The sequence below is a fragment of the Typha latifolia genome, chromosome 14 (assembly GCF_019914945.1).
Source record: "Typha latifolia isolate L0001 chromosome 14, TyphaL0001v2, whole genome shotgun sequence".
Taxonomy (NCBI): Eukaryota; Viridiplantae; Streptophyta; class Magnoliopsida; order Poales; family Typhaceae; genus Typha; species Typha latifolia.
In genome coordinates, this window is record NC_133099.1 from 4,647,055 (window position 1) to 4,674,859 (window position 27,805).

A 27,805-nucleotide genomic window follows, 5' to 3' on the forward strand; every position below is an offset into this window, starting at 1 on the left:
GAATATAAGGGTGTTAAAATATTAAGCATGTTTATGAAAAATAGCATATATGCTTCGATATATGTGAAAAATATGAGATGAAAAATTATGTATATTAAAGAGCATGATATACACATTGTAGCATGCGAAATACTTTTCTTTCTATAGTTAATACAGCCATCTTAACTATTCAAGTGAACAAAGCTCGATCAATCTAAATCAGAATATTGTAGTAGAACTAATCAATGTTGTTGAGTGCATCAGAACTTGTAAAAAAAAGAAAAAAGAAGAAGAATGTTTTAGTGAGTTTAAGGTACATTACACTTCATGGACATGATACTGTCACTATATCTTACCGCCAATCAGAATTTACCGGAAACCTGCACTTCTGTAACATGTATTCAGAACATAAATGATTTGCATGGCATTTCTTGTGTACAATGTTTACAATATTAACAATTGACAATAATTAAAGCTACACACTTGATGCTAATGATGCAGAAAGCTTAGTTTACCTAATACCTCAACTTTCAATCAAGTGGCTCCAATTACAGAAAAATCTTAAGAAACTAGAATGATTAACATGGCCGACCTGTAATGAAAACCAACAGGTGACAATCGTTTCTTCAATGCAGTGAAAAAATTAAATATGAAGTTTATCCACTGAAAGTTCCTTAGAGGCCAGCATCTTCAGTTTCTGCACATGCATCAGTGATTAAAAACTGTTAGGCAAAATTCTTCCACGAGATCCCCTCCAATTTTCATACTTCAAATGATTACATATAAAAGGTGGAGCTTGATTTTATGGACAAAAATTAAGCAATGATCCCTTGTTGTAACTGCCTCAAAAGTTACTCAAGAAGTTTCAGCTTACAGAATATCTGGACAGAAGTTTGAGAATATTGACAACACACACACACTGCAAAGTTTAATTCAACTATATGTCTAGAAGACTAAAATAGACAACAACTATAAATTACTGAAGAGGAATTGAGTTATCAATATCAGAAGCCTAGTGATCAGTCATAAACCCTTAACATGAATTACATTTCCAATGAGAAATTGATATTGTTCACAAGTGAATTTTGAACTCACTGTGATATACTGCGGAGGATCATCAAGGCTTGAAGATCCTAGGATGACTTCCCTCTTTAGTTTTGATGTCAGCTTGTGCACCACACGTAACTGATCAAATCAGAAGAAAACTCCATAGATAAACTGAATATAGAATGGCACTTAAATAGCATGAACATTATCTACCTCAGATCGAGTTGCTCCACCAATCATAAACACAAAAATACGCTGGCCCATCCTTTTGAAATCGCTAGATGCATGTCGCAATACAGAATCACTGTAGAAGTGTCAGAAATCAGCATTAAAAATTAGAATACCACGGAAAGAGCAGTGAACACTTTTGAAAACTTGGGAGGAAATATGTTCTTGCAGTCTAAGTCAGAGAGAGAAATGCTATCATCAAGGATGGAAATGCTATCATATAAGATATATATCCCCTAGTACCTTGAATAACCATCATCAGATCTCTGAGCCTTAGCCCAGGTGGCAGTCCTCCTGGATCTCATCGAGTGGGCATGCTGACCTTGAGTTGCCCTGGATGGTGCACTCTGTGAGGTTCCATGAACTGTAGGACTTGGGTCATTCATACATGGGTACTCTTGTTGTGATAGTTCACCTTTACTGAGTTTCTCAACCAGCTCCTGCAATCAAACAAGAATCAACTACTGAGTAACTTCAAGAGCTTAGCTACAAATATTATTGTGTATGAAAATTGATTGCAGAAATCTTCCATACTGTACTGCAAACATCATAGGCAATCTCATAATCCATGTAATCAAGTTCCCATGTTAAGGAAACTCTCTAGTTTTTCTACATATTTTGTACGCATAGATAACTAAACCATCATAGTAGGTGATTTATACAGCTGAAAAAGATACTGAGTAATCCCCTTTATAGCTTTTGCAAAGTATATCATTTGGAGTATGATATACTTTGCAAAACATTCATAGAGGATGAGTAGACTTTCCATGGAATACAAAATATCAAGGGATGCCATCTATAGCTCACAAGTGGAAGATTTAAATTTTACTTGCAAAAATGACTTGGTGCGGTTCGAACTGACCTCCTAACAAATACCTAGGTCACAAATCACTCTAAAATCTTAAGCTGATAGAAAACAGTGGTTTAAATCTTTCTTATTCCAACAGTTACAAAACTCTACTAGAAAAACACGTGGAGTTGTCTACAAGATAATAAGTTGTTATAAAAAAATATGACAAATGGATATTATGCTTGTTGGCAAATATGAGAAATACAAAGGTTGGATATTTGTATATAAGAACAGCAAAGAGAATATCAAAGAGGTCATATAGGGAAGCACATGGAATAGTAGGTATAAAACTTGCTCTAGAAAGCAAGATAGATGCTTCATACAAGTTTTGCCAAAAAGATCATTGACCAGAATAAAGAGATACTTTGGCGGATAAGGATGTTATAAGAAAGAAAAATATTTCATAAGCAAACTATTAAAAGATTTTGTGCAGGTTGCTATCAGGGAGTGGGTAGTAATCTTGGTTTTGCTAGTTTCATAATGAAGCTGAGCCTTCAAGCTACTGTTCAAGAAAAAAAAGGAATGGAAAGGAATTTGCACACAGAGGATATTATACAAGTTTGATCCTTTCCACACCGAGGATATTATACAAGTTTGAGGCATATACGAAGGGAAGAATAAATAAACAACTTGAAGCAATTTTTCATCAATATGAATAGATATTATATTCTAGTGCAAGCAATAGCATACCTCTATAATGGGATAAAAACGTGATAATGCCCATGTTTCCTCCTCATTGTTTCGTACCTTTCTAGCTGCATGTTTCTTCTGATAGAATAGTTACAAAAAATCAGCTCAAATCAAGAAAAAGGAAGAAAATCTAGGCAAATCATTATTATTTACGTTTTGAGAATCAAACTTCAAAGAGAAACCGCTTCCTGATGTCTTCTTTCCATCTAAGCCTCCTAAGTATCTCATGTTATTTACTGCATTCATATCATCAGGAGATAGTTTTGCCAGCTGGAAAGCAAAATGAGTAGTCATTCATACTTTCTTACAAGTTATGAGTGCACAATTAGGAACGATAAACAACGCTTGTTCAATCTGAACCCTAAATTAGATATGATTATACTGATTTATCCTTACCACATGCCAATATTGAATTCTAAGAAAATAAAAGATCTCATGAACATTATAATAATAAATATCAACTTTTGAAGTGGCAATAGCTATTCAATTAAAATCACAAATCACCTTATAATACAAATCACCTTATAATACAAATATTAACTTTTTTATTTGTCTGCAAATTTCCTGATTATTGAGCATGACATTAGTCTGCCTTGTCAAAAGTATGCTCGATTGTTTGCGGATCCTGAACTGTGCTGTTAATATATCTGTAAAGGCTTATTTATCTTTCTTATTGAACTCATCCTAGGACCTCTGTATTGTAAAGTTATGGAAAAAATCTTAACAAAATTCTCTAGAAAGCTTGTCTTACACCAGAACATACTGATTTCCTTGCAGCATATATCTCTGTCCAGCTCAATATTTTTAAAAGGACTTCAATATTTTTCAGAATTCCAAAGTAAATCACAGGTACCATTTTGAGGGGAAGTTGTATTTTAAAGTGTTTTCAGAAGGTATGTGTAAGAACCAAATAAAAAAATAAAAACAAAATAAAAATCTCTTGAAGCCCACGATCACTCCCTTACTTGTACTGTTATTACTATTGTTATCATAAGCAAGCTTAGTAAGATTCTCATTTTATACTATTGGACTTGAATTTATTTAAAGTTGTGTTATAGATTCGAATTTATTTGGTTTTTGAGTGGATTTCACTTATTGTGCTATATTTGTTGGCTCATAAGTTCTTTCTTCTAATATTTCATGTGCTGATCCACGTGGCGATTGAACGAGATACACCGCGACCTCACCTTCACTTAGGATTTTACTATTTTATCAATTGACTGCATTAGACATTTTATTCTAAACTATTTGTTATTTAGTTTGATTAGTGAGACATTATTGATGACATTAGTGTTTTTTATTATTGGATTATAATTATTGGAGTTAGTTGCTCATAATTAAAATCTTATTATTTTGAGACTTAAAAAAAATATTAGTTAAGGTTTCGTCTATCTCAAGTGCATTGATGTTGGGTCGTGACAGTATGCATGCTATTTAGTGCTTAAAATTTGGATGCATTTAAAGAGTCCATAGGTAGAAAAGTGAAAATTGGTTTCATGTCAATCTCTGACTAAAGGGTGTGCTCTGCTATCTAGAACAAATTCATTTTTCATTCATGACGGCTCTTCCATTTCTGCTACAAGCTTCAATGAACTGACACTGATCTGAATGACCCTAAAGTGTAAACCATATCACTACTAGCCAGCTTGACAGTAATTTCAAACCAAGCATTCTCTTTCAAGATTTTTTCATGGCTAAATATAGGAAGCTCAGAAGTACTTCCATGGGGTTGATGCCAGGATATATGATTAGTCATAAATTCACAGCGATTCTATCACGAGGCTTTATCCAATTAAGGTGCGCTCTAGTGATTTCGTGTTGGGAAAAGTCTGATGATGGTCTTTGGACAGAAGTGATGACAAAATGCAGCACATTTCGCATGCAATGCATAACCATCTGTCACTTACCAGCTACCAGAATATAAGCACACAAATTGGAGATGAATACTTTATCAACATTCAGTAAAGCATAATTCCAGTCATATATAAAAGTAAAACAATCAGCATAAAACAAAACAAGGAAACAACAAATATATGCTCAAAAGACAATTGTATACGATTCAGACAACAACTAGCCACAGCCACATACATAAAACTAAACCAATCAGAAGAAAACAACAAATATATGATTCAAAGAACGAATATGTTGATTGATTCTCTAGTACAACAGAACTATTTCAAACAATTGGAACTATTAGAAAGATCTTGACATGAAATCTGGCTTGTGATCTGTTGATTATTCAAAGAAAGTTTTCAGTTTCCAGTGATGTTCTCATCTAGTAAGGTTGCATTTCTGGTTCAGGTGTGCTTCAGTTTGTGACTTCATATATTGAAATGATTGAATTGTTTCAGTTTGACATTGAATTGTTTCATATATGTTAAACTTATTGTAAATATATTCATTATCTGTAGGTCTAAGTGTCTAACTTGCAGAGAGTCAACTCCAACAAGAAGTCCATACTTCCATACTTTTCTTCCAGAAGACTCTCAGAATGAGGATGCTACTTGTTTAAAATATCTGCTTTTAATGCTTAAAATTGTAAATTGCGATATGTAAAGTTCTTTAAAGTCGATAAGAAAACCATTTCTGGGAGTTTGTTACTATAGAGTTTATGAAGCAATTAAGAACTAAAAGATAAAACAAGGAACCTAGCATCTGAAGTATAATAAATTGAATAAATAATTCAAGTTCTTTCAATTGGTGATAATAGACAGGCTCAATGGAACTCAATTAAACCCAAAGCTTAAGCTTTTAGATAATTGACCAATAATTAATATCTTACCTTAATCGTATGTCGACAAGATGTGTGGGCCCCTCCAAATCATCCGAGTACAGATAATGGAAAAAACCAAAATCTTAAGCTATTAAGTAGTGGACAAATAATGTATATCATGCTTTAATGCTGTCTATAAGCATAAATGATGCAAAATGTCACCACAATATAAGTTACAAGAATATATATTTTAAGTATATTCGTCGTTAATATTTGCATAGGAATCAATGTGAACAAAATAATAAATTTCTGATTCTAACAGCACTTCTAATCACAATATTCACAATTAAATATCCTATACTGCTACCTACCTGCATCAACTTTTCCCCTTTGTCACTTTCAAATTTCTCTGGATATATTAATGAATAGATCATCAGTAACCTCAATTTATTTTCTGAACTGGCATCCTGTGCACAAAGTGAATGAAAAATATATAACATTAATGATATGCAATTAATAGCAATGAGTATCACTACATATTTCATTAAGTCTTCACATAACCTGCTTTGTCCTAAGGAAATTGATAACTTCTTTTGCTCCTGCATCACCAAAAACAAGATCTTGCTCCAGCTGTCCAATATTACGAAGTCCTGTTTCTCTAACTATATTGTTAACTTTTCCTGCAATCTGCATGAATGTTTGCTCATTAGAGAGAAAATTTTCTGCGCATGCATATTCTTCTTTGAGGTACAATCTTGTTGGATGGAAATTTCATCAATGGATTTTAGTAAAGCTAGAAGCATGATAACTATAAGTGCTATGTGAGCTTACGCACAGAACCTTCTTCTTCTGTGTTGGAAAGAATAAATGCAGGTTAAGCACTACCAAGGAATAAATGCAGGTTAAGCACTACCATGTTGCCTGAATTCTTAATCAGCATAATCAATTTTACAGGATTGAAGGATTTACTTATTGTGGCACAACTGTATGTGCATGCTGATGAGAAGTCTTCAAAAAATATTTAGTATTTACTTAGAATGATCAGATTCATAAGAAAGGGGCTTAGGATTTAAGAACATGTGCATTTTACTCACACACACTTTTAAGAATATAATACCCGGAAGAAGAACACATCATTTTAAATTCCTAAAGCTAGATTTGACTGAAAATATCTAAGATCACATCTACGTATTTACGTATCTGCCGTATCGGTTATATTAACCGCTCGTGTCGAATTAGACAATTTCTTAATTAAATAAAAATTAAATATTATTTAAAAATCGAAATATTTTTCTAAAGATTTAGAAAAAATGACAAAAAAATAAAAAAAAATAAAATTACTCAGCCTAAAAATTTTTAAAAAATGTATTAACTTAAAAGAATAAAACTCTATCTCTCTTCCTCCCCCCTCTCTCTTACTGCCACAAGCCAAATTTTCTTTTTTATTTATTTATAATTTTATATTTTTTTTCTTATTTCTCTCTCGCTTTCCCTCTTACTATCTCATCCTATAATTTTTTCCTCTATTTCTTCTCTCTCCCTTCTCTTCCCTTCTCTCTCTTTTGCCTTCTCTACTTCCTTTTCCCTCTTACTATCACAGCCCACCTCACTCTTTTTTTCCTCAAGTAATTCTATCTCTCTCTCTCTCTCTCCCTTCTCTTTCCTTCTCTCTCTTTATCTCCTTCTCTACTTCCCTCTCCCTCTTACTACCACAGAACACCTCTCTCCTTTTTTCAACTCCATTTCTTCTCTCTCTCCCTTCTCTTCCCCTCTCTCTTTTCTTCCCTCTCTCTTACTACCACAGCCCAGCTCTCTCTTTCTTCCTTCCACTCTCTCTATCTCTTTCTTCCTCTCTCTTTCCCTTCTGCACTTGTATTGAAAAGATTGGCCGATACGGCTGATCCCAACTGGATATAGATCGAGTATCTGCCAATTTGGCCGAAACTGGGTTCTATGGTATACTTTTATATTTACGGTCCATATAAAATTTATGAGAAAGGGACTTAGGAACATATAAATTTTATGCATGCAAATGACAAATTTCTAGTATGAAATAAAAAAGGAAGAAAAGAGAAAGGCTGGAAGTTAGTCAGAATAGGTACAAGAAGATATTTACATGTACAATTGTAACAACAACCATATTTCCTCACATCATTGAGGCCAACATTTTGCTGTAGTCAATGGTTTCTTGATTAAAAAAAAGAAGCAATAATAACATACAAGAATGAAATTAACAGAATCACAAACTAACCTCTACATGGAGAGAAAGCTTCTCAACTTGATCACTATATTGTGGTAACGCTTGAACCACTTTTTGCAAATCCCTTGTTGAGATCTCATTTCCATCTCTTAAGAAGAAACAAAAATAAATAAATAAATAAATAAATAAATAAATAAATAAATACATAAAATGAGCATATAAGAGGGTTCTTTGTTTATTTTTCACATAGTAAAGACTGATAGTGCACTTAAGCATTTTATGTATGAAATATAATAACAATACTATAAAAGTATGCAACTAATTAAGATATAGAACCTTCTATCAGAAAAAAAAAAAGATCAAGATATAGAACCTACAGAAAAATTGTTGCTTACCTAATTAAACCTTATCTAGTAACCAATACTATGAAAGCATAAAATACGAAAGCATTCTATGCCCTAGAGTGCAGTAACACACTGTTACTATATTGGCACACTATTATGTAGGTATCTAGGAATTTTTAGATCTTAAAATATGCTTTAAATACTAAATAAAAGGCTTTTTATGTGTAAAAAGAGGAATGAGTCATGGAAGGCAGAAAAGTGTAGCGAAGCGAAATGTACATTCATGTTTGAACCAAATTAGAGGATAAAATTGTGAAATTCGAGGTAGATCAATACCTAGAAGGCAGATCCACTTAAAGTCATATGACAATTAGGATTTATTTTGATGATTTTCTTCAGTTCATTTTTCAGATTTGTTTTTTTATATAGGGGCAAGGTTTGGGAAAATTCCTAATTTTGTATTTATGGCTGCAGTTTCAACCAATAAATTACAATGATTGGAAACAACCTATGTAGAGTAGATAAACTTGGATTCTAGTTTAGACTCTAATTTGATGATTATCCTACTTTCCGTACTTACAGAATCAGGGTAGAAGATTTGGAAAAAAATCCTAGTTTTGTATATATTAGTGAAGTTCCAACCTATACATGCATTTGCATTAACAACAATTTCTATGTAGATCTACTTAGTATTACAATAGTAAACTCAATTTTATGCTTTTTCTACTTTTGCCTTAATTTTGCAGTGGCATTGGGAGGTATCTTCGGCAATCTCCATGAGAAACAGCAAGCAATCCTTGATTTAATTGTGATTTTACATGTGGACTCATCTGCCCTATATACAGGCTTACAGCATCAAGAACAACAAATAGTAAAAAAAAAAGATGTTGCAGCACAATTAAGGAAGTAAACTACTAATGTGTTTGGTAATGAACACAAAAGTTTGTAAAATCAACAAATAACCAAAAAAGATAAATAAAGTGAAAATGGTACACTTGTTATGAAGATCTTGTTGGATATTTTATAATAATAAAATAATTATGAAAGGGTGCTTCGTGTAATGTCCTTTCATTTAAAATGGAGGAATGTTATCATCTACAACTTTGTTTGTGAAACTCATACAATGAAAATGTGTGATTTCCTTTCATTTGAAATAGAGATATGCCTTTGGTGGAAAATAGGAAATGTGGTGAATACTTTTCTTAATAGTTGATTTTTTTTTATTTGATTCCTATTGTGGGTTGAGAGACTTCGTTCTGAAGTGCATCCATTTAAAATGTTGAATGTGTTGGGAGCTCTATCTAGAGATAGGATAGCCACAAGTCCATTTGCAACCACAGTAGGAACTCTCTTAAAAGAAGCTTTTAGCATCTTACCGAACCAGCTACTAATAATTCGTTTCTGTATCTATGTTATTCCTTATCTCCTTTCAGTTTCATACAAAATCCCCCCAACAATTTTATGATAGTGATTCTTTCTCATGGAGTCTAGTTGATGACAAAGTACTCTCGCTGATATTGAAAAGCTAAAGGCAACAAGTCTCAAGAATCCAAAAAAGTAGAAGGTAGAGAAATCTGCATCACTAATTTGGGTGACATCCGACTTTGCTTTACATTGATGCATGTAGTGAAATATTGCATAGTATAATAAATTAATAATAATACCTAACTTTAACATGGTGCATATTCTTTTGTGCTTAATACTGTACTGACCTATAACATCTCTTGACCTTCTTATTATTTAATATGAAAATCTAGAAGAGTATGATGTAGACATATCACTATTATATCTTAGAAGTATTGGCATTGACCATTAACAACTGCTCCGTTTACTGTTGGACTTTACTAAATTACAACTGTTAGACTGGATCTTGAGTGCTTTTTAAATCATAGAGTAATAGAGTACATCCCATCAAGAAATTAATAGTTTCAATGAACTTCTACACTTGTCTTTTGATTGTTTCAACATACTCTCTTGTCTGTATCCTTGACAAATGTCATAAGGATAAGAAGTATTGCACTACTTCCTAGAGAAGTAATTATGTAGTGTATTACTCTTGCTCGCTGTGGCAAACCAAGGTGTAGTTCTTAAGTTGTTTAGACTTTGGATGTTTGCCATTGGTTGGTTGAATTTATCCGTATGCTAATGACTGCATTAATTAAGATTAAAGTTGTGATTTCTTATATAATCACAAGAGAAGTTGACCCACCCTAGAAGCTAGGTTTTCTTAGTATAAGAAGAATCCAATAATGGAGTGGACGCAGATTGCTGAAAATCAAAAAGGCCCAATGCCTGATGAGGAGGGAGATTCTCCTCTCTTATAAATTTATTACTAAAAGACTGGAGTGACAGATATTGAAAGATGGGCTGCAGAGCACACGAGGGATTCAAGGCTATTGGAGAAGACGACGTAGACATAGATGGAATACCAAGAGGACTCAAATCAGGAATTTGATCATATCATGTTAGGTCAAGCTCATCAAAGCTAGAGAGGAGTCAAACCTCTAGGGGAGCTAGTGAAGGTCATTTGGGTATTGGATGGGCTTATGGTCAAGCTAGATCATCTTCATGATCAATTACTAGTCGTTGAGCTAGATCATCTTCACGACTAGTTACTAGTCGAGCAAGTTCATCTTCATAACCATTTACTAGTCGAGCTGAATAATCTTCATGACCATTTACTGGTCGAGCCGGATCATCTTCACAACCGGTTGATCCCTTAGAGGGCGTAGATACAACTAATGATGATGAGATTAGAGATAATAATAGTGGTAATGGTGGTGGTGGTGCTGCACTGCTGATGATGATGATACTTAATCTGAGGTTGGTGGCAATGATGATGAGAATAACAGGATGAGACATGTCTCTATCAAAAAACCTTCTTAGATAGGCATTGTTTGACGTTATTTTTATAGAGGAGGAAAACTTTACAAATACTACCTATGATCAAATTATGGGGCAAAATTTTAAAAAAACATGAGGAGAGTTTATCAGAGGCAAAAGAATGAAAAAGAATTATCTCAAACTCAACATAATTATAGTGAAGAAAGAACTTGAATCTATAGGTAGTAGGATATTAGGAGATGTGCACTCCGAGGAAAATAAATTAATCATCATCATCATTGCCGTCATATTAATCAGAGCCACAACATCATTATTATGCTCTATATCTATAACATGCATATGGCTATGTTGTGCCTGCGCCAGTTATTCCCATGCATGTTCAATATGCATATAATGTCATGGGAATTGAAAACTCCATATTTGTATGAAGAGCATATGAGATATTACAACGAGTAATACTATTAATAGATGATGTTTAAGAATTATCGACAATATTTGATGCAATAATTTTATGTTATTTTTTGTGCCGACAAATGAAGTATTTGATCATCTTATTGTTCTAAGTTCAACTATGTTTTGGTTTTAAATATTGAACTATTGTCAACTAATAAATGTATTTAATTATATTATGTGTTGAATCATCTTTCTACTTGACTATTTATATTGTTACTAAAATAGGTTATTTACAAAAAATAATCTAAGGATAAAATACTCTAATGCATGCTTTAATACATACCCTATAATATATATTAGAGGTGTGTCAATATGTGCCAATCTATCTACATGCTGACCAGGCATGCCCGTGCCGGTTTGTCTACATTTCATCAACTTTTAAACCCTTCATCACGGCAATCCTTGCTTCATACTGTTTAGAAGTTGATGGCTAATAGGATTTAGAGGGTTCATCTTGTGGGTTTAGATAGGAAATCAATTATGATCTATAAGAATTTTAGAATAATAATGAAAAGAGAAAAAGTAATTCAACTTAAATTTTGGGTCCACTTGATGGCTGCCTAGGATTCTATCAAAATTTTGTAGAACTCTTCATATTTAGAAGAAAAGTAAACTAGATGGATTAATTATATTAATTCACCATTACTCTAAAAGTTAATAGAGAAGGATGATTTTTATATTTTGTATTCTAATATTTTTCCTTACTTCTGGGTATAAGGTATTTAATGGGCTAAAGAAGTAGATTTGACTTAAATAGACAAAGGTTTTCTTTATATATTTTAAATGATGGATAGGCCTAATAAAATTTGAACTCAGGATCTCTACTCTGATAATATATTAACTTACCAATTGTTAAAGAAACTTAAGCTAATAGAGAATGACATTTTTTTTTTCTAACAATCAATAAACTATAAGTCCTCCGGAAGGTACAAGAAATACAATGGAAAGTATTTTTTTTCTTTTTTTTGAAACAAGTAACAATTGATCTAAGGCATGAACTAAGAGTGCAAAAATAGTAGAAGAAACTGTAAAACACTATTTCTCTAGGTTAATAAATTAAATATAAGGATTATAAACCAAGGTAATTCTTTAATTTTCAATCTCAAGGATCATACCATCAAGAAACCACATAAAAGACTATTTGTACCTTTAATTTGTCAAAGTGCATGAAACATCCGTCTGGTATGTGCATATGATGAATATTATTGAAAAAATATATATATTATCCACCACCTACCTCGACATATGATGAATTTGTGCTGCTTTATTCTTTGAAACAAAGTTGGTCATCTTCTCATGTAACCTTTCACTGGCCTGCCATTCCAATCAACTATTAGGTAGCATTTATAGAAGTCATGTACTTAAGAATATTAAAATTAGATCATGAAACTCACATCAGCTATATGTGCATGCCGAAGCTCTAACCAAATGGGATCATGATCTTCCAGAAGGGCCTCCTTTGTTTCAGTTGCTGATCCTGATAGGCTTGGCACCTTCAGATTAGGTAGATAATTTAAGAAGTTTTGCACCACCTCAAAAGGGAAAGTATGTATGAAGAAAATTAGATATACCTGATGTACATACTTGTTTCCGTCCATGTTTAGTAAGTCATGGCACATGGCATCATATGTCCATTCATGAATGACAGGTGCAATCTCTCAACAAAACAAAAAAGTTGGGAGACACATGTATTGTCAAGTGACACAAGAATAAGTTTTATTGAAAGACAAGTAGCTCGAGCTATGAGTTTTTGACCAATCAACTATCCTTAGTTAAAAAAAAGACTATTTTTCTATAATTTTCAAAAAATTTACCAATGCACTATAGTTATTGCCATGTGAGTGCCACATCAATGAGGTAAAATTGTTGTCTTGGAAAATGATTTAATAAATCACTTTCCAATGCAACTAGTATATATTTTAAAATAGAGTTGCTTTTGATGAAAGCATTTTATTGTTGTAAAGAAGTTCTCCTAAATTAATAGAAGTCATTGATGGAGGGAGCAACTTCATACACCGCTTTCTCCAATGAAAGAAATTCTATATAGCTGCTACATGGCAAAAACTGTAATACTTTGGTAAATAATTTGAAGACTATAACAGAACGGTAATAATTTTGGGAGGAATAGAAAATTGATTAGAAAAGCTCTCGAACTTATTTCATGATATGAAATTTTACCTGGTCTACTGATCGGTCCACGATGAGTAATTCACATGTTTCTTTCTGGGGAAAGTCAGGAATTGTAGACTTGTACTTGGAAAGACAATGCCAAACACAAGCAGCAAGCTTTGTAGGAACTAAGTCACGCAGAGTGGTCACTGAGGATGAATCAAAAGTTTTGGCAGCATGATAGCGTACATAAGGAAATTCCTGAAAAGCATGCAGATTGATTCAGATGATAATAACATATATATATATATATATATATATATATATATATATATATATATATATATATAAGTCCAAGTCTGGCATTGCATGCCAGAATTCTTCAATATCAGGTGCGAATGCAATATGAATGCAAAGATAGTGGTCCACATTTTTTTATTACAAGGGAATGAGAAGTACGGTGAACAACACATAATCCCAACTAGTTGTGTTTGAATACAAAATATAAAAATTACCAAGACATTCAGTATCATATATTTAACAATTATGAGGTCCATATAGATTTCAGAGAATAATTATGCATATGATGCATATATTTTGTATCCTTAAAATATACCTACAGCTACTATTTTCCAGAAAGGCAAATGAATTATTATGCAGGCAGATGACTGATCTGTATCTAAGAACAACTATTTCTGGCTGCATATATAGTCCAGTATAAATAAGATCTAACAAGTACCTTAAGGGAAGCAAATGCAGTAGCAACGCGAGTAGCCATTGTGTTTAAACACTCATTGAACTTCCGAGAATTTTCCACATTCTCTCCATATAGTTCTTCCAAAGCCATTTCATGGTCAGTGACGAAGCCCTATGTATTCGATGCACAGTAGGAAGAACATAAACATTAAAATCACAGATGGAATCTCGAATAGTAAATGATGAACATCCAATTATTACGTGACAGTCTGCAGTAATTGCATCATTTTGCTTTGCATACAACTATTGTCAGAAATGTTTGAAATACCTGATTGTCAATAGCAAAGTATTCCAAATTCATCTGCAATATGTTAGACAAAAGGAAGTAATAAAAAGAGTGACCACAGATAGAAGAAAATCAAGTGGCAAACTTACCTTTGAAAATTAAACATAAGTTATGATACCTAAATGCTGCAAATTAAGAAAGAATGAGATAATTAACCTCACTTAATGCACCTATACGAGGTACAACACTAGTATCATTCTTTATGTAAGCCACTAGTTCCTTGGGTATTGGTGAACTGAAAAATACGTATGCCCTGCAACAATACATTATAGATGGAACAAAGTATATGAAGAGATAGATAATACCTAAATGGATGGAAGCATCTACCAATGATTATTGTATGATGGACATGAAAATTGAAGAAACATACTTCCTATATAAAGGGCATCTTCCGGACATGTCAGATAGGAACATTATGACACTGCAGGTTACCACAATTGTGTCAGAAGTCTATTGAAGAATCAAGACAATAACACAGTATCACATATCAATTTTCTTATATATGTTGCAAATTGCAATGCAATGGCCAATCCAGTCTTTCAATGAATAGACTTCTGTAGAAAAGACAATAGAATTATGCTGCTCAAGACAGTCAGGGACACATAACGAAGCAGGATGTTTACCATGTAAATGCATTTCTACTACATTAAATATCATTTATTTGGAGCCAACTAATCTGAAGAGATGTCAAACTAAGGCAAGGAAAGAATAAGGAAAACTCTACTTTCATGGATAACTTTTCACTGTCATTATTTTGTTATTGTTTCAAAAGCATAAAAAATGTCAAAAAAATGTCAGGTGTCCATTCATTTTCAGGAGAAGCCTTGTTAAGTTACTCTTCGTTTTAGTATAATCTGAACTTCTGAAGTTCTGAACCTCAGTCACTATGAAATTAGGTCCCTTTGGATATCAGACCAGAACCAAACCTTTTAATCAAACTTATAATTTGAAGTTTTGAACCCCATAGTCTCTCCCTAGTTCACATCCTACAGTTGCATTTAACGAATAACAAGTTTATCTAGGCAAATTATAATCGAGCTAAACCATGGGCATTATTGGAGTTATTTGATTTGATTTGATTTATCTATTTAGATATATGGTGACTTTATCATTCAATGAGAAATACATTCACTAAAATCCTCTCTTCTCCTCTTCTCCTTTCTCTTCTCTCCAAACCTATTTTAGATTTGGATCTTCTATTGTTACATGGTATCAGAGCCTCCCGATCATTAGGGACATTTCTTAAGATTGGATCTCTCTGCCAACAATCTCTCTCTATCTCACTGCTCAAAAAAAAAATCTCTCTTTGGATTTTTTTTCTTTCCTTCACCCTCTTCAAGTTCGATAGTTCAGCAGCAGCCTCTCCCTCTCGCTTCGCCATCTTGTCTACAGCAGCCACCACTGCAGTAGCCACCGTTGCTGCAGCAGCAGCAGCCACAGTCAGCGGCAGCGGCAGCAGTCAGCCACAACTGTGCTTCTCCCTTTGCGCGAGCTCCTCTCCTTACCATCACCACAGTCGCAGTCTCTTCCAACAGCATTATTTTCAGCGAGCGCCCACCAAATGTTCGATGAAAGTTAGGGTGTCCACGACCTCCTTTTTCTGCACAGCAACCTATTTTTCAGCTAGTGCCTATCAAGTGTTCGACGGAAGTTCACTTGTCCTCAGCTCTTTCATTCAGCAGCACTATTCAAAGTTTTTGCTCACTAGGTGTTCGACAAAAGTTTATTGTGTTAAATGCAATAGCAGCACAGTAGCAGAATTGGTTTCCAACAAGTGTCCACATAATGTTCGAGAAATGTCACTGTGTCGAGCTGTGTCGAGCTCTTATTCTTTAGCAGTTCTATTTTCAGCAATTGCTCACCAACTGTTCGACGAAAGTCCACTATGTCGAGCCCTCAAGTTTTCAGCAGACTTGTCCAAATTTGATATCTATTTGGTAGCGTGTCAAGGTTAACAGCACTGTTCACCAGGTGTTTGACGAAGGCCTAAGTCAGAAAATTTTTTTTTTGAAACACCCTCACGATGTTTGATAGGTTGTTTCTTCTAATGGCACCTTGTGTTTTGGTCAGCCGTGAGAGCTTTAGCTTCACTGGTGCCTCTATTTGTGCCTCTACTTTCTGTAGCATGACAAAATCTTAAATTTTTTATTCTAGCGCCTCACATCATATTACTGGTGAGTTGTTCATTTTCACTAGTCTCACCCCTACCCCCATCGCTCTTCCTCATGTTCATACTACTGATAGGACTTATTAACCCATCTCTCACATTGGTTATATCACCCCGACCACGGATCCCACTAGTTGTCTTACTTTATTTGATATTTGCTTGTTCTTGGTCTTTCAATGAGCCTTATTTTTGTTACTCAGCTTTCTAACTCGGTTATTACTGTATCCTTCTCTTCTACTTCGTGTGTTGTGCAAGACATATCAATAGGCCAAAGGATTGGGAACGGTAGTCGAATTCATGGGCTCTACTATGTAGACCAACTTCATCTTCCTCCACCTAGTCCCAGTGTTTGTCCTGTCACTCCCCTATCTACTTCAGATCTATGGCATCGACGTCTAGGTCATGTATCAAGTCAATGTCTCAAGACATTATCCAAGTCTGAATCCTTAGGCAGTAATCATTTTTCTTGTTTGTCTCCTTGTACTGGCTATAGATTGGCAAAACATCGGGCTCTTTCTTTTCGTCTTAGTGAGAGTATCTCTGATTCACCTTTCGATCTTGTGCGCTCTAACATTTGAGATCCTGCTCCCCTTTCTTCTGATCTTGGCTTTTTCTATTATGTATGTTTTATTAATAATTTCTCTAGTTTCACCTGGATTTATCTTATGCGACAGTATTCTAAGGTATGTCAAATCTATCATGATTTTTCTTCTATGGTACGTACTCATTTCGATTGATCTATTAAGATCTTCCGATCTGATAGTGCTCGGGAGTACCTTTTGTAAGAACTAGAAAAAAAAATATTAAAGGGTTGAGAGAGGAGGGTGCACGTGCTCTACACGTGCATCCCCTCCCCTCTCCCTCTCTGGCACGCGACGAGGCACAGGGCGAAATCGCACCTAATCCGGATCAAATTAGATATGGAATTTTCTTTTAATCTATAAATTAAAATCTTAATCCCCTCTCTCTCTCTGCTTAACCATCTCAGCCCCCTTCTCTCTCTTCTTCCTCCCCTCTTTCGCTTTCTTCTTCCTCACTGTCAAAGTCACACCGTGGAATCGGCCTGCCAGAGCGCCGCCGAAGCCATCGGAGACCACCACGTGACTCCTTGGTGGTGATTTTTAGCACGTGAGCTAGGAATTTGAGATTCAGTTTTCTTGCCTAGACTTAGGTGAGTGGGTTTACTCACATATTTATTTTATTATATTTTGTACCTTTGTCAGACTATATAAATTTTCTGTGAGCAAATTTATTATTTCATCCGTACGTGTAAAAATTTAATTGTTATATTTTCTATGTGTATTTAATCATTATACACAGTGCATCACCATACTTTGTGCAAATATCAAAATTTGTAAAAAGAAAAATGAGACTAGTATTGGTACGATTTAGATAACAGTCCCGGTATAAATCACTTGCGATTTTTCGTGGTGACTCAAGTCTATCTGGGAAGTCTAGGGAAAGTCCTAAATTAGATCACTACGGTGACTTTCTTAAGTGACTCTGGCGAGGTTAGGGAACAGTCCTAGGATGAATGAGAAATTCCTAGGAGACTCTAATTTCTCTTAACGGTTAGTGGAAAAGACAGAATGTGTTGATCACATAATGATACCATCTGATGACCCTAACCGGATCAGCTATGAAAAAAAGTCCCAAGCATCATCTCGAGATGACTTCTAGTTGATGTGGATCCACAAGGTTTAGGCCCATTGAGACACATGACAGTATAAATATTGAAAAAATGTTAATATTTCGAAACTGTAGAAGGTTACAAGTTGTGACTCTCTATTGTTATCATTGTCATTATTTAAAGAGTATGCATATTGCAAATTGTTATGGATATTGTTACTTTTAGTTCAATTTTATTCAGCATTAATATAATTTAGAATTTATTTGGTTTTCGAGTGGATTCCACTCACTGAGCTATAGTTGTTGGCTCATGGATTCTTTGTTTTGTATTTATTTATATATCTCAGGTAATAGTCAGCAGGGCGACTGAGCGAGATGTACCCGGACTCCACCTCCACTTAGGATTTACCTATTTACTTTTTCACTCTTTTAGATTTTATGCTTTAGATTAGAAGATTTATTTATTTCGTTAGAGACTCAAAAATAATAACATTGTTTTATGTTTATTGCAATTAGTTTTAAATTTAATAAAGCAGATCTTCATTTTATTTATTTATTTGCCATCGTACTCATAGAAAATATTAATAAGGCTTCGTATATCTCAAACATATTGAGATGCATGGCCGGTCATGATTCCTTTTGCGAGTCGTGACACATTTTCTTTGAGTTTCGTTCTATTCATGCTTCGCCGGCACTCTACCTCAGCAGTTGTGTCCCTATACCTTTGGTCAAAATGGTGTTGCCGAACAAAAGTATCGTCATATTCTTGAGACCACTCGTGCTCTTCTCTTTGAGGCTTTTGTTCCTCGTTCTTATTGGGCTGAGACACTTCTTACTGCTCTCTATCTAATCAATCAAAATACATCTTCAGTTTTTGGTGGTGTGACCTATACGAACGTCTCTATAGTATTTCACCATTTTATGGTTATCTTCGTGTCTTTGAGTGCACCTGTTTTGTTCTTCTTCCTCTGGGTGAACACAACAAGTTGTCCCTTCGTGTAGCTAAATGTGTCTTTCTAGGATATAGTCCTGAGCATAAAGGCTATCGTTGTAATAACACTTATCCTCGTTGTTTAAGGATATCACGCTATGTCACTTTTCTAGAAGAGATACTTTTTTTCACCTCCGATATTTTGGCTCCCTCAAACTTATCTTTTCTAGATTTTCCTACATCTATTCTATCTTCTGTCCCCTTAGATGTCCCTGCTTTAGCCCCACCATCTGCCTCCCACTTGCCTGATACTCCTCTACCCATTGACACTTACAGGCATAAACTATAATCTACCCTTTTATCTAATACGTAGGGCTGGCTAGAATCAACAATATATCCACTTAATGTCCAAGACAGTTCAGTAAGCATTTGATCTAAACTCGTGCATGATAGAGAATTAGAAAACTTTGCTAGCTACACTCGTACCAGTAATAAAGAACCATATTTTCTGAAAACTACAAGGAAGGATGAATTCCTTCCAATAAGTCAGATTTATTGAGTGTAGTAACAATTAATTTTAATGTGTTAAATACTTCTAAAGGAACCTAATTTCTTGAATAATCAGATGGACATCAAGAAAAAGGAAAGCATACTTCCAAGCAAATAAAAGTTAACCAGCTATGAGGATCTCAATATAAACAAAGCTTTACTTTTCTTTCAGTGGTTGAAGAAAGTAAATTGCGTCCATTGAAGGTAGCGGCTGCCTTCTCTTGTAAAGATCTTCCACCACTGTAAGGAAAATATGGAACTAGCTCAACCACAATTAATATGAAGAAAATCACAATAGCTAAGGTCTCAAAAGCTTTCCTGTAAATGCTCTAAACTGAGAAATGCAGCTAGATTTCTGTTTAATGGCGGAAGAGCAACAACGTACTAAAGAAGATCAACTTTAGGCAAACTTACGTGAAACTCCTTCTTCAGTAATATCTGCCATCTTGCAAGAGCAAGACATGATTTTAACAGTAAACTTGTCCATGATGAGTACCTGCAGGCAAGAAGAATAATAAAAATTCCTTTGGAAAACTGAAAATTTGAAGATATTTTCTATAATTAATATGGACAAGATCTATAGGTGCCGAATTAAGACAGTGTCAGAACATTAATGATATCAAAAAGTATGATTGTTCAGTATCCCACTACTGATGCTCTAGAATATTTCTGTAGGAATTTGAACAAGTAGCTAAAAACTGTATTATAGGATTGTTTAATTACATTGCCATAATAATGTTCTATCTAGGTCAAAGTATAAAATAAGTTGCATATGTAAATTGGAAAATGATGGAAACAAAAAATCCATAAGGTCCAGGATATAAGCATTCAAGGGTAAATACTTTCATGTAGTTATGTCGAAGATCAAGCTGCCCACTTAAAATTTCATAAGTATCATTCTCCTCACAAAAAAATCCCACTACTGATGCTCTAGAATATTTCTGTAGGAATTTGAACAAGTAGCTAAAAACTGTATTATAGGATTGTTTAATTACACTGCCATAATAATGTTCTATCTAGGTCAAAGTATAAAATAAGTTGCATATGTAAATTGGAAAATGATGGAAACAGAAAATCCATAAGGTCCAGGATATAAACATTCAAGGATAAATACTTTCATGTAGTTATGTCGAAGATCAAGCTGCCCACTTAAAATTTCATTAGTATCATTCTCCTCACACAACTCCCCCATCCCCACCCCCACCCCCCAAGTCATGCAAACCAATGATGGTTGTGCAGATCCCCGATTAGTATGGGGCATGTTGACCGGCAGGCCTTTGACACACAATGGCATTCCTCTGACACATTTTTAATATAATTTTTAAAGTATTTAAAATGTTTTGTCTTCTGCATGTTAATTTTTTATTTTTGATTTAAATATATGTATTAAAATCTACATTAGAGTCTTTATTTTTAAAATATTTTTGTAAATAACTTATTTTATTAAAATTATAGCAATCGTCAAATAAATAAAATTACTCAACACATAATACAATTGAATATATTTATTAAAACTAATATTAATAATTGATACTCCATAATATAATTAAAGTAAAAAAAAAATTAAAAAAATAGGTTTTACATGACATATTATATTTGCGCCCCCATAGAATATTTAGATTTACCGCTCTAAAAGATTCATTTCTGATCAATAACAATCCATTTTAAACTTCATGCAACCTATGTCAAGTTGTCAACTGGCACAAGTTGGCACACCCCCATATGCAGATTAGCATGGGGTATGGCACAACACTGGTGTATGGCTCTAACATGCCTTGTGCCAGGTATCCTGCCACCATCGACATGAGGCATTCCAATCAACATGGCCATCATTGATCCAAACTAATATAATAAATCTGATCAGCCCTTAACAAAAGTCCAAAAGTACTCTTAAGAGTCTCTTCATCCATGATAATCTGTTTTGAGATACATACTTCAAGGATTTCATTAGGGGTGTCAATCAGGTCAAGACTCATGATGGGTCAGATTCAACCTTGGTCAAGTCAGTTTAGGCCAAAGATAAGCCAACACATATACAATCCATTTATTAAATGAATATTAAACACAAAGACAGCCTAGTTATTAAATGAGTTATGTAAGTTATTATTAAATGAAATATTAAAGACAAAGACAACCTAATTATTAAACGGGTTACTAAACGGGTTACATGGGTCACTTGTGTAACCTTTTAATAAATAATCATGTTAGGAGATCAATATTTAACGGGTTAGATGGGTCAGATTTACACAAGTTAAATGGGTTATAATTAAGAGTTACATGGTTAAATAAGTACATGGGTTATTCGAGTCATAAACGTGTTGAGCCATAAAATGGTTTAACACGACATAACCTGTTTAACTTTAACGATTGGGTTAAGCGGGTGGAAAATACAAACACAAATACAACTCGCTTAGTAATGGTTAGGCAAATCAATCCATCTACATCTGGTTAGGCTAAACCTAAACTCATTTAAAACCTTTGGGCTTATATTAAGTTCTTGTCATTCTTATTGTATATATGAGAATATTATATATGAAATCCGTTAAAGATATGAAAATAATTGCCAGTAAAATATCAAATTATAATAATTTCCCATATATTCTTCAGTATATCATGTTTATCTTAAAATACATTGTGAACCTCTCACTCATGCTACTGAAAAATTACAAACCATCGTATTTATCCTTGCGTTCTACAAAATATTATGTTGACCAACAAAATATTGGGTGATCTATCAAAAATATTATTATAGAGATAGAAAATATCACATTTTATTTCTAAAAATGTCGTAAAACTTTGATGAACTTGTAACACAACTACAAACAATTATCTTTCCGAAAATGAGCATAATTTTATAATAGTCTAAGAAAAAAAAAGAACAAGAATAGAAACACCAAAAGGAAAAAGGAATGAAAATGCAACAATATTACAAGTCTTACCTTCCATATTGCTTTTGAGTCTTTAGATTTGGCTGACCGTAGCATTTCATGCAACAACCCTAAAAAATTCATTCAAAGAAGATACCAATTATGCAAGTAAATGCCACAAAGACTAGAGAGAATCAATTAATCAAAACATCACTAATCTAAAGAGAACAGGGATTACTACTGTCATACAATAAAAATAAAACTAACTTAGCTTTCTTACATGTAATGGAACATAGTATAATCAGGCCTTGTTAGGGTTTATACCATTGACATGTTTGACTCAACTTGACTCATTTTAATTAAACATGTTAGATAAAGCCAGGTAGGGTTGGCGGGTTGACCCGTTAACTCTTATATATACAAGACATAACTCTTAGCCTCCCATTTACCCTACCAAAATTTTCTAAATCCCTAACTCTGGCTATCTCCATTCTGCCGCACCCTCTTGTCTCTTCTTCCATTCCTCACACCGTCTCATGGTGACTCCGCCAACTAGCCCTCATGCGTTGTGCTCCTTCTCACGCGTCAGCTATTGGCTTGCATCATCATCCTTAGGTCGTGCTCTTTCTCACACTAATATCCTTAATCCTAGCTTTTTCTCTTCTATTTAGATCCATCACAACCCTCTACTATGCAATGACGGTCATCAACACCTTCCCTTGCACTACTACACTAGCATACATAGGTAGAACCCACTCCAACCTCATCCTAGCTCAAGATGGCACTATAGATTCCACTGCAATAGCAACTCTTCCCTCATCGATACTACTATACCTCCAAGGTGATCTCTTGACTATGCATTAGGGGGATATTCTCTCTCTAATGTTGTGTTTGGTAATGATGGTGGTGGTGGAGCACATCATTTTTCTTCAACGCATAGGGCCTCTTATGATGCAATCCCACATAGATCATTTGGTAGTGTGCGCTGCCACAAGTGTGGTGAGCAGTTTAGTAAAAGAGAGGTATTAGAATTGCACCATCTCTCCAAGCATGCAAGTATATAAGCTGTCCAGTCTTTTATATGTTAAGGATCTACACTAGTATCGCTCTCTTAGCTATTTCTTTGCTAAAGATAAAATTTAGGGGAAATGGTTAGGCCTGCATTCACTTCGCTCATCCCCTCCATAATTTTATTTGTATGATTATCATCATATTTAACCATACTACAAGTCAAATTTAAAGATACTTATTAAACATAAGATTGTAGCTTATTGGATAAGCTTCCAATGCATCTAAAATAATATCAATCATATTTATTATATTTAATCATAGCACAAATTAAATTTGAAGATACTCATTAAAAATAAAGTAATAAAAGATTAGATAAACTTTTCAATGCATCTAAAATAATATTGATAGAATTTCAAATGAAAAATATATATTAAAAATATACATCTATTCAAAATATTTGTCATATTTTGATAATCTAAAATATGATCGGTATTGTTTTAAATGAGTTGAAAAGGTTATTTAATTTTCTACAACTTTATCTCTAATGAGGATTTTCAATTTGACCAGTAGGTTGTTTAATTTATTACAAAATATAATGATTGTACTTTAATCTAGACCACCAAAGGATAAATTGATATAAATAAAATTATAGGGGGATGAAGTAAATTTTAGACCTAACCACGAGGGGTAAAATTTAATTTCCCCTTAAGTATATTTTAGTAATAGTTTTGTCTCTTTGTTAATCATACAATAATTTCTCTTTTAAGTATATATAATTTCCCCTTAAGTATATCTAAAATAATATCAATCTCTCTAAGCCATATGAATTGCTTTGATGAAATAATTTGGTATAATAATGTTCTTAAGTTTAATTTTCTCCTCATATTCTCTGTCAAACTAATAAATTTTGACATTAGACTAGCATAAATTATTTTCATCTTTATTGACAACACAAATTTAGTCTGATTGGATGGAGCTTAAAGAAGACTTCAAAAGTTGGCAAATGTTGATTACAGTTGTATTCTGTTAATTAATTTGTTAGATTTGGGACATACAATTCTCCTTACTTTTGTAGTACAAAAATATTCAATATGTATGTTGATTAGTGTTCGCTTCTTTGGGTGCCCTAGCCCGAGAGAGGAAATAGAGAGAGAGAGAGAGGGTGAAGGCGAAGGCGAAGGCGAGTGGCGAGTGATAGCAACGGCAACTACGAAGGTGAAGGTGAGTATCCCTTACATTTCCGTGCCGGCTGATAGTCGGCACACTTTGTGCCTGTGGCACGGCCATCGTTGGGAAGGACTATCTACAATATATTCTCTTCTATGACAATTTTAGTGGATCTATTATCAAACCAAGTGTGTATTCTACTCCATGATTCAGTTGCTCAATCTAGTCCATAAAAAAAATTCAATAGTGCAAAATACTGCCTCTCAACCAACTATGTCAAAGAATTCAACAATATATCGTCGAAACTGACTCAGAACAAAACTAGGCGGAACAACCCATATATCGCTACAAATCCTATAAAGTATTATCGTTGTGGAGTAGTAGGACATTGTTAAAGTCAATGTCCTAAGCGACAACTGGTCAATCTCACTATTTGTAATGGTTTGATTAAAGAAGAGCAATGTGAAAATAATCAAGAAGACGAAAATAAGGCTCATTTAACATATGAGTACGAAGGACTTACTTTAGTGGTTGGAAAATTATTATATACTCTGAAGCAAGATCCTCCCAAGTAATGTCATAACAATTTCAAGACAAGATGTACTATCAAAAAATAGGTTTGTGACATTATCATTGGTAGGGTAGCAGAGAAAATCTTGTCTCACAGTATGGTTAACAAACTGAAACAATCCCCTCAAGATCATATAAATCCTTATTCTATTCGATGGATTAATAGCATCAGCAAAGAAAAAGTAATGAAACAATGTCTTATCATTTTCTCTATCAGCTAACTATACAAGGATCAAGTTCCCTTTGATGCGGTCGACATAGATGATGGCTGATACTGTCGATACACTCTTTAGTCGCCCTTGGTCATGTGATATCCAAGGTTTCAAGTATCAACTATTTGAAAAAATGATACATATCAGCTATATCGACAGTATCAGCCATCTGTATCGGCCTGTATTTTAAAAATAATTTTTAAATATAAAAAAATTATAAATTTAAAAAAAAATTATAAGATATGGATAGAAACTATTCATATATAAAATCTAAAATCTAAAAAATAAATACTATTTTCAATTTCTACCTCTCCCTCTTTCTACCACTCACACTCTCTCCTTCTCTCACACAAATAAAAAAAAATTCCTACCTTCTCTCTCACTAATTCTCTCTTATCAAACTCTCTCTCTCTCTCTCTCTTACCAAACTCTCCCACTAACTCTCTAGCTTATTAAATCTCTCTCTCAAACCGATGCTTCTCCAACATAATTCTGGCCTCCATCAACGTCTGGCAAAATCTTTCGATGCAGATCCGGCTCTATCAACCTCCGTCTCTCTCTCTCTCTCTCTCTCTCTCTCTCTCTCTCTCTCTCTCTCTCTCTCTCTCTCTCTCTCTCCAACGAACTTTCCTTTTCTTTCTCTCTCTCTCTCTCAATCTCCTCTCTTTCTCCCTTTCTTTCTCCCAATTTCAGGTTGGGATTGAATGATACCCAAAACAGAAGAGGTATTAGCCGATCTAGTCAATACCAAACTGAATCTAGTCATTGAACTGATCCCAATCCATTTTGGACGATCTCACTCAGGATTAGCAGAAACTAGCTTCCATGGTGATATTAACTCCGTGCACACAGGTTCTAATAATACTTTTATTTTTTATGAAGATGGAGGGAAAATTATTCTTACCTTTATGCACAAGAAGGAACACACACCAACCATACACAAAGTGATGGAAGTTTCCTTTTAGTTAATGACACAGAGCATGAGTTGCAAGAAAGAAGTCTTAACTATGATAGATGAAAAAGTTGGCCCAATTTCAACATTAGAACTACTTGCGATAATTCCATTACTCAATAAAGTTACCTATGGAGCAAGGCAAACAAGATAATATTGATCTAATTATTGGTGCAAGTTCACCAAATCTACCAAAATAATAGGATATATTCCTTGCCGAAGCTGAGTCTTCATACATAAACATGAAGAGAAGATCAATGAGAAAATCACTATTTGAGATTGTCTTTGGGCAGTCACCAAATCATCCAATGGATATTATTCCTTTACTACCAGGCGCAGATAAATATCAGACTGAAAGTTTTCAAAGAAGGTGACGTCGTGATGGCGCATACCCGAAAAGAATAAATTCCAATAAAAAGCTACAAGAAGTCGAATCCTAAAAAGATTGGCCTCTCTCACATTTTGCACAAGATCAATGAAAATTCCTACGAAATTAACCTTCCAGACAGCTATAAAATTTCAAAGACATTCAACGGGCTTGATTTGTTCGTGTATTGCAAGTATCTCAAACGAGATAATAGAAAGGGTAAATGGTCAAATACTTGACAACTTTAATAAAGAAAACTATGGTTAATTTTAATGGAAAACTATTAAAATTAAAAATTCAGAGAGAACTTTGGAATATGATCTGACTGACCTAACTATAAGGGGTAAGATGTATTTTCCCTTTTCTTTTTTTCTCAATCCGCCAGGGATTTCAGAATGTAGTACTAAATAATCTGTCAATACTAAATTGATCCGATCAATGCTTTATCTACCAGTAGCTCCTCAAATTCCTCCATAAGAAAAGAAGAACAAGAAGAATAGCGGAATGAACAAAACAACAAGCATCTTAAACCTAATTTCCACTCCTTTCTCCATTGGCATCACGAAATCTTAGCGTCGAAAAGACAAAGAGAAGAGAGAAGGGAAGAAGGAAGAACTCACGGTCTCGACTGATCTGGCGGAAGGTTTTGTACTCGTCGCCGCCACCAAAAGAGAAATCCGAGCCCGCACCCGACATTGCGCTGCGCGATGCCAAGCTTTTTACCTTCGGTTCTTCTCTTGGGAGAAGGTTTGATGCGGCTTCTTGGGACGGTGGATTAGAGAGCGGGACGAAGCTATTTTTATTTTATTTTTATTCCTTCTCTTATGAGAATTTCTTTTCGCTTTTCTGGCTTTTGGGCTGCATAGCAGAGCGAGACAATAGGG

The 27,805-nt window shown here is 34.2% G+C and overlaps 1 protein-coding gene across 2 annotated transcripts; it reads right to left on the reverse strand.

Annotated features, from left to right (window-relative positions):
• Nucleotides 1-377: 377 nt before the first annotated feature.
• LOC140801055 (SNARE-interacting protein KEULE-like) lies at nucleotides 378-27,617 on the reverse strand. 2 transcript variants are annotated; one of them, XM_073156052.1, is made up of 21 exons: nucleotides 27,542-27,617; nucleotides 22,715-22,773; nucleotides 20,190-20,271; nucleotides 19,937-20,015; nucleotides 14,870-14,920; nucleotides 14,656-14,752; nucleotides 14,482-14,514; nucleotides 14,197-14,325; nucleotides 13,527-13,718; nucleotides 12,920-13,003; nucleotides 12,743-12,841; nucleotides 12,586-12,662; nucleotides 7,759-7,855; nucleotides 6,069-6,194; nucleotides 5,879-5,974; nucleotides 2,948-3,064; nucleotides 2,795-2,872; nucleotides 1,529-1,694; nucleotides 1,240-1,322; nucleotides 1,075-1,164; nucleotides 378-676 (listed from the first exon to the last, which is right to left on the reverse strand). In XM_073156052.1, the coding sequence occupies exons 1-21, from the start codon at nucleotides 27,615-27,617 to the stop codon at nucleotides 623-625; spliced, it is 1,965 nt and encodes a 654-aa protein (XP_073012153.1). In that variant the 3' UTR covers nucleotides 378-622. The 2 variants fall into 2 exon arrangements, with proteins under 2 accessions (XP_073012153.1, XP_073012152.1); XM_073156051.1 differs by having other exon boundaries at nucleotides 1,240-1,330; nucleotides 1,498-1,694.
• Between the last annotated feature and the right edge of the window lie 188 nt (nucleotides 27,618-27,805).

Excerpts from the sequence above, each read along its gene's own strand:
- LOC140801055 (XM_073156051.1), bottom strand. The coding sequence starts at position 27,617 with ATGTCGGGTGCGGGCTCGGATTTCTCTTTTGGTGGCGGCGACGAGTAC. Across the intron at positions 1,695-2,794 it reads GTTTTTATCCCATTATAGAG|GAGCTGGTTGAGAAACTCAG; the intron begins GTATGCTATTGC and ends GTTTGATTGCAG. Across the intron at positions 1,331-1,497 it reads TCTGATGATGGTTATTCAAG|TGATTCTGTATTGCGACATG; the intron begins GTACTAGGGGAT and ends ACACTTCTACAG.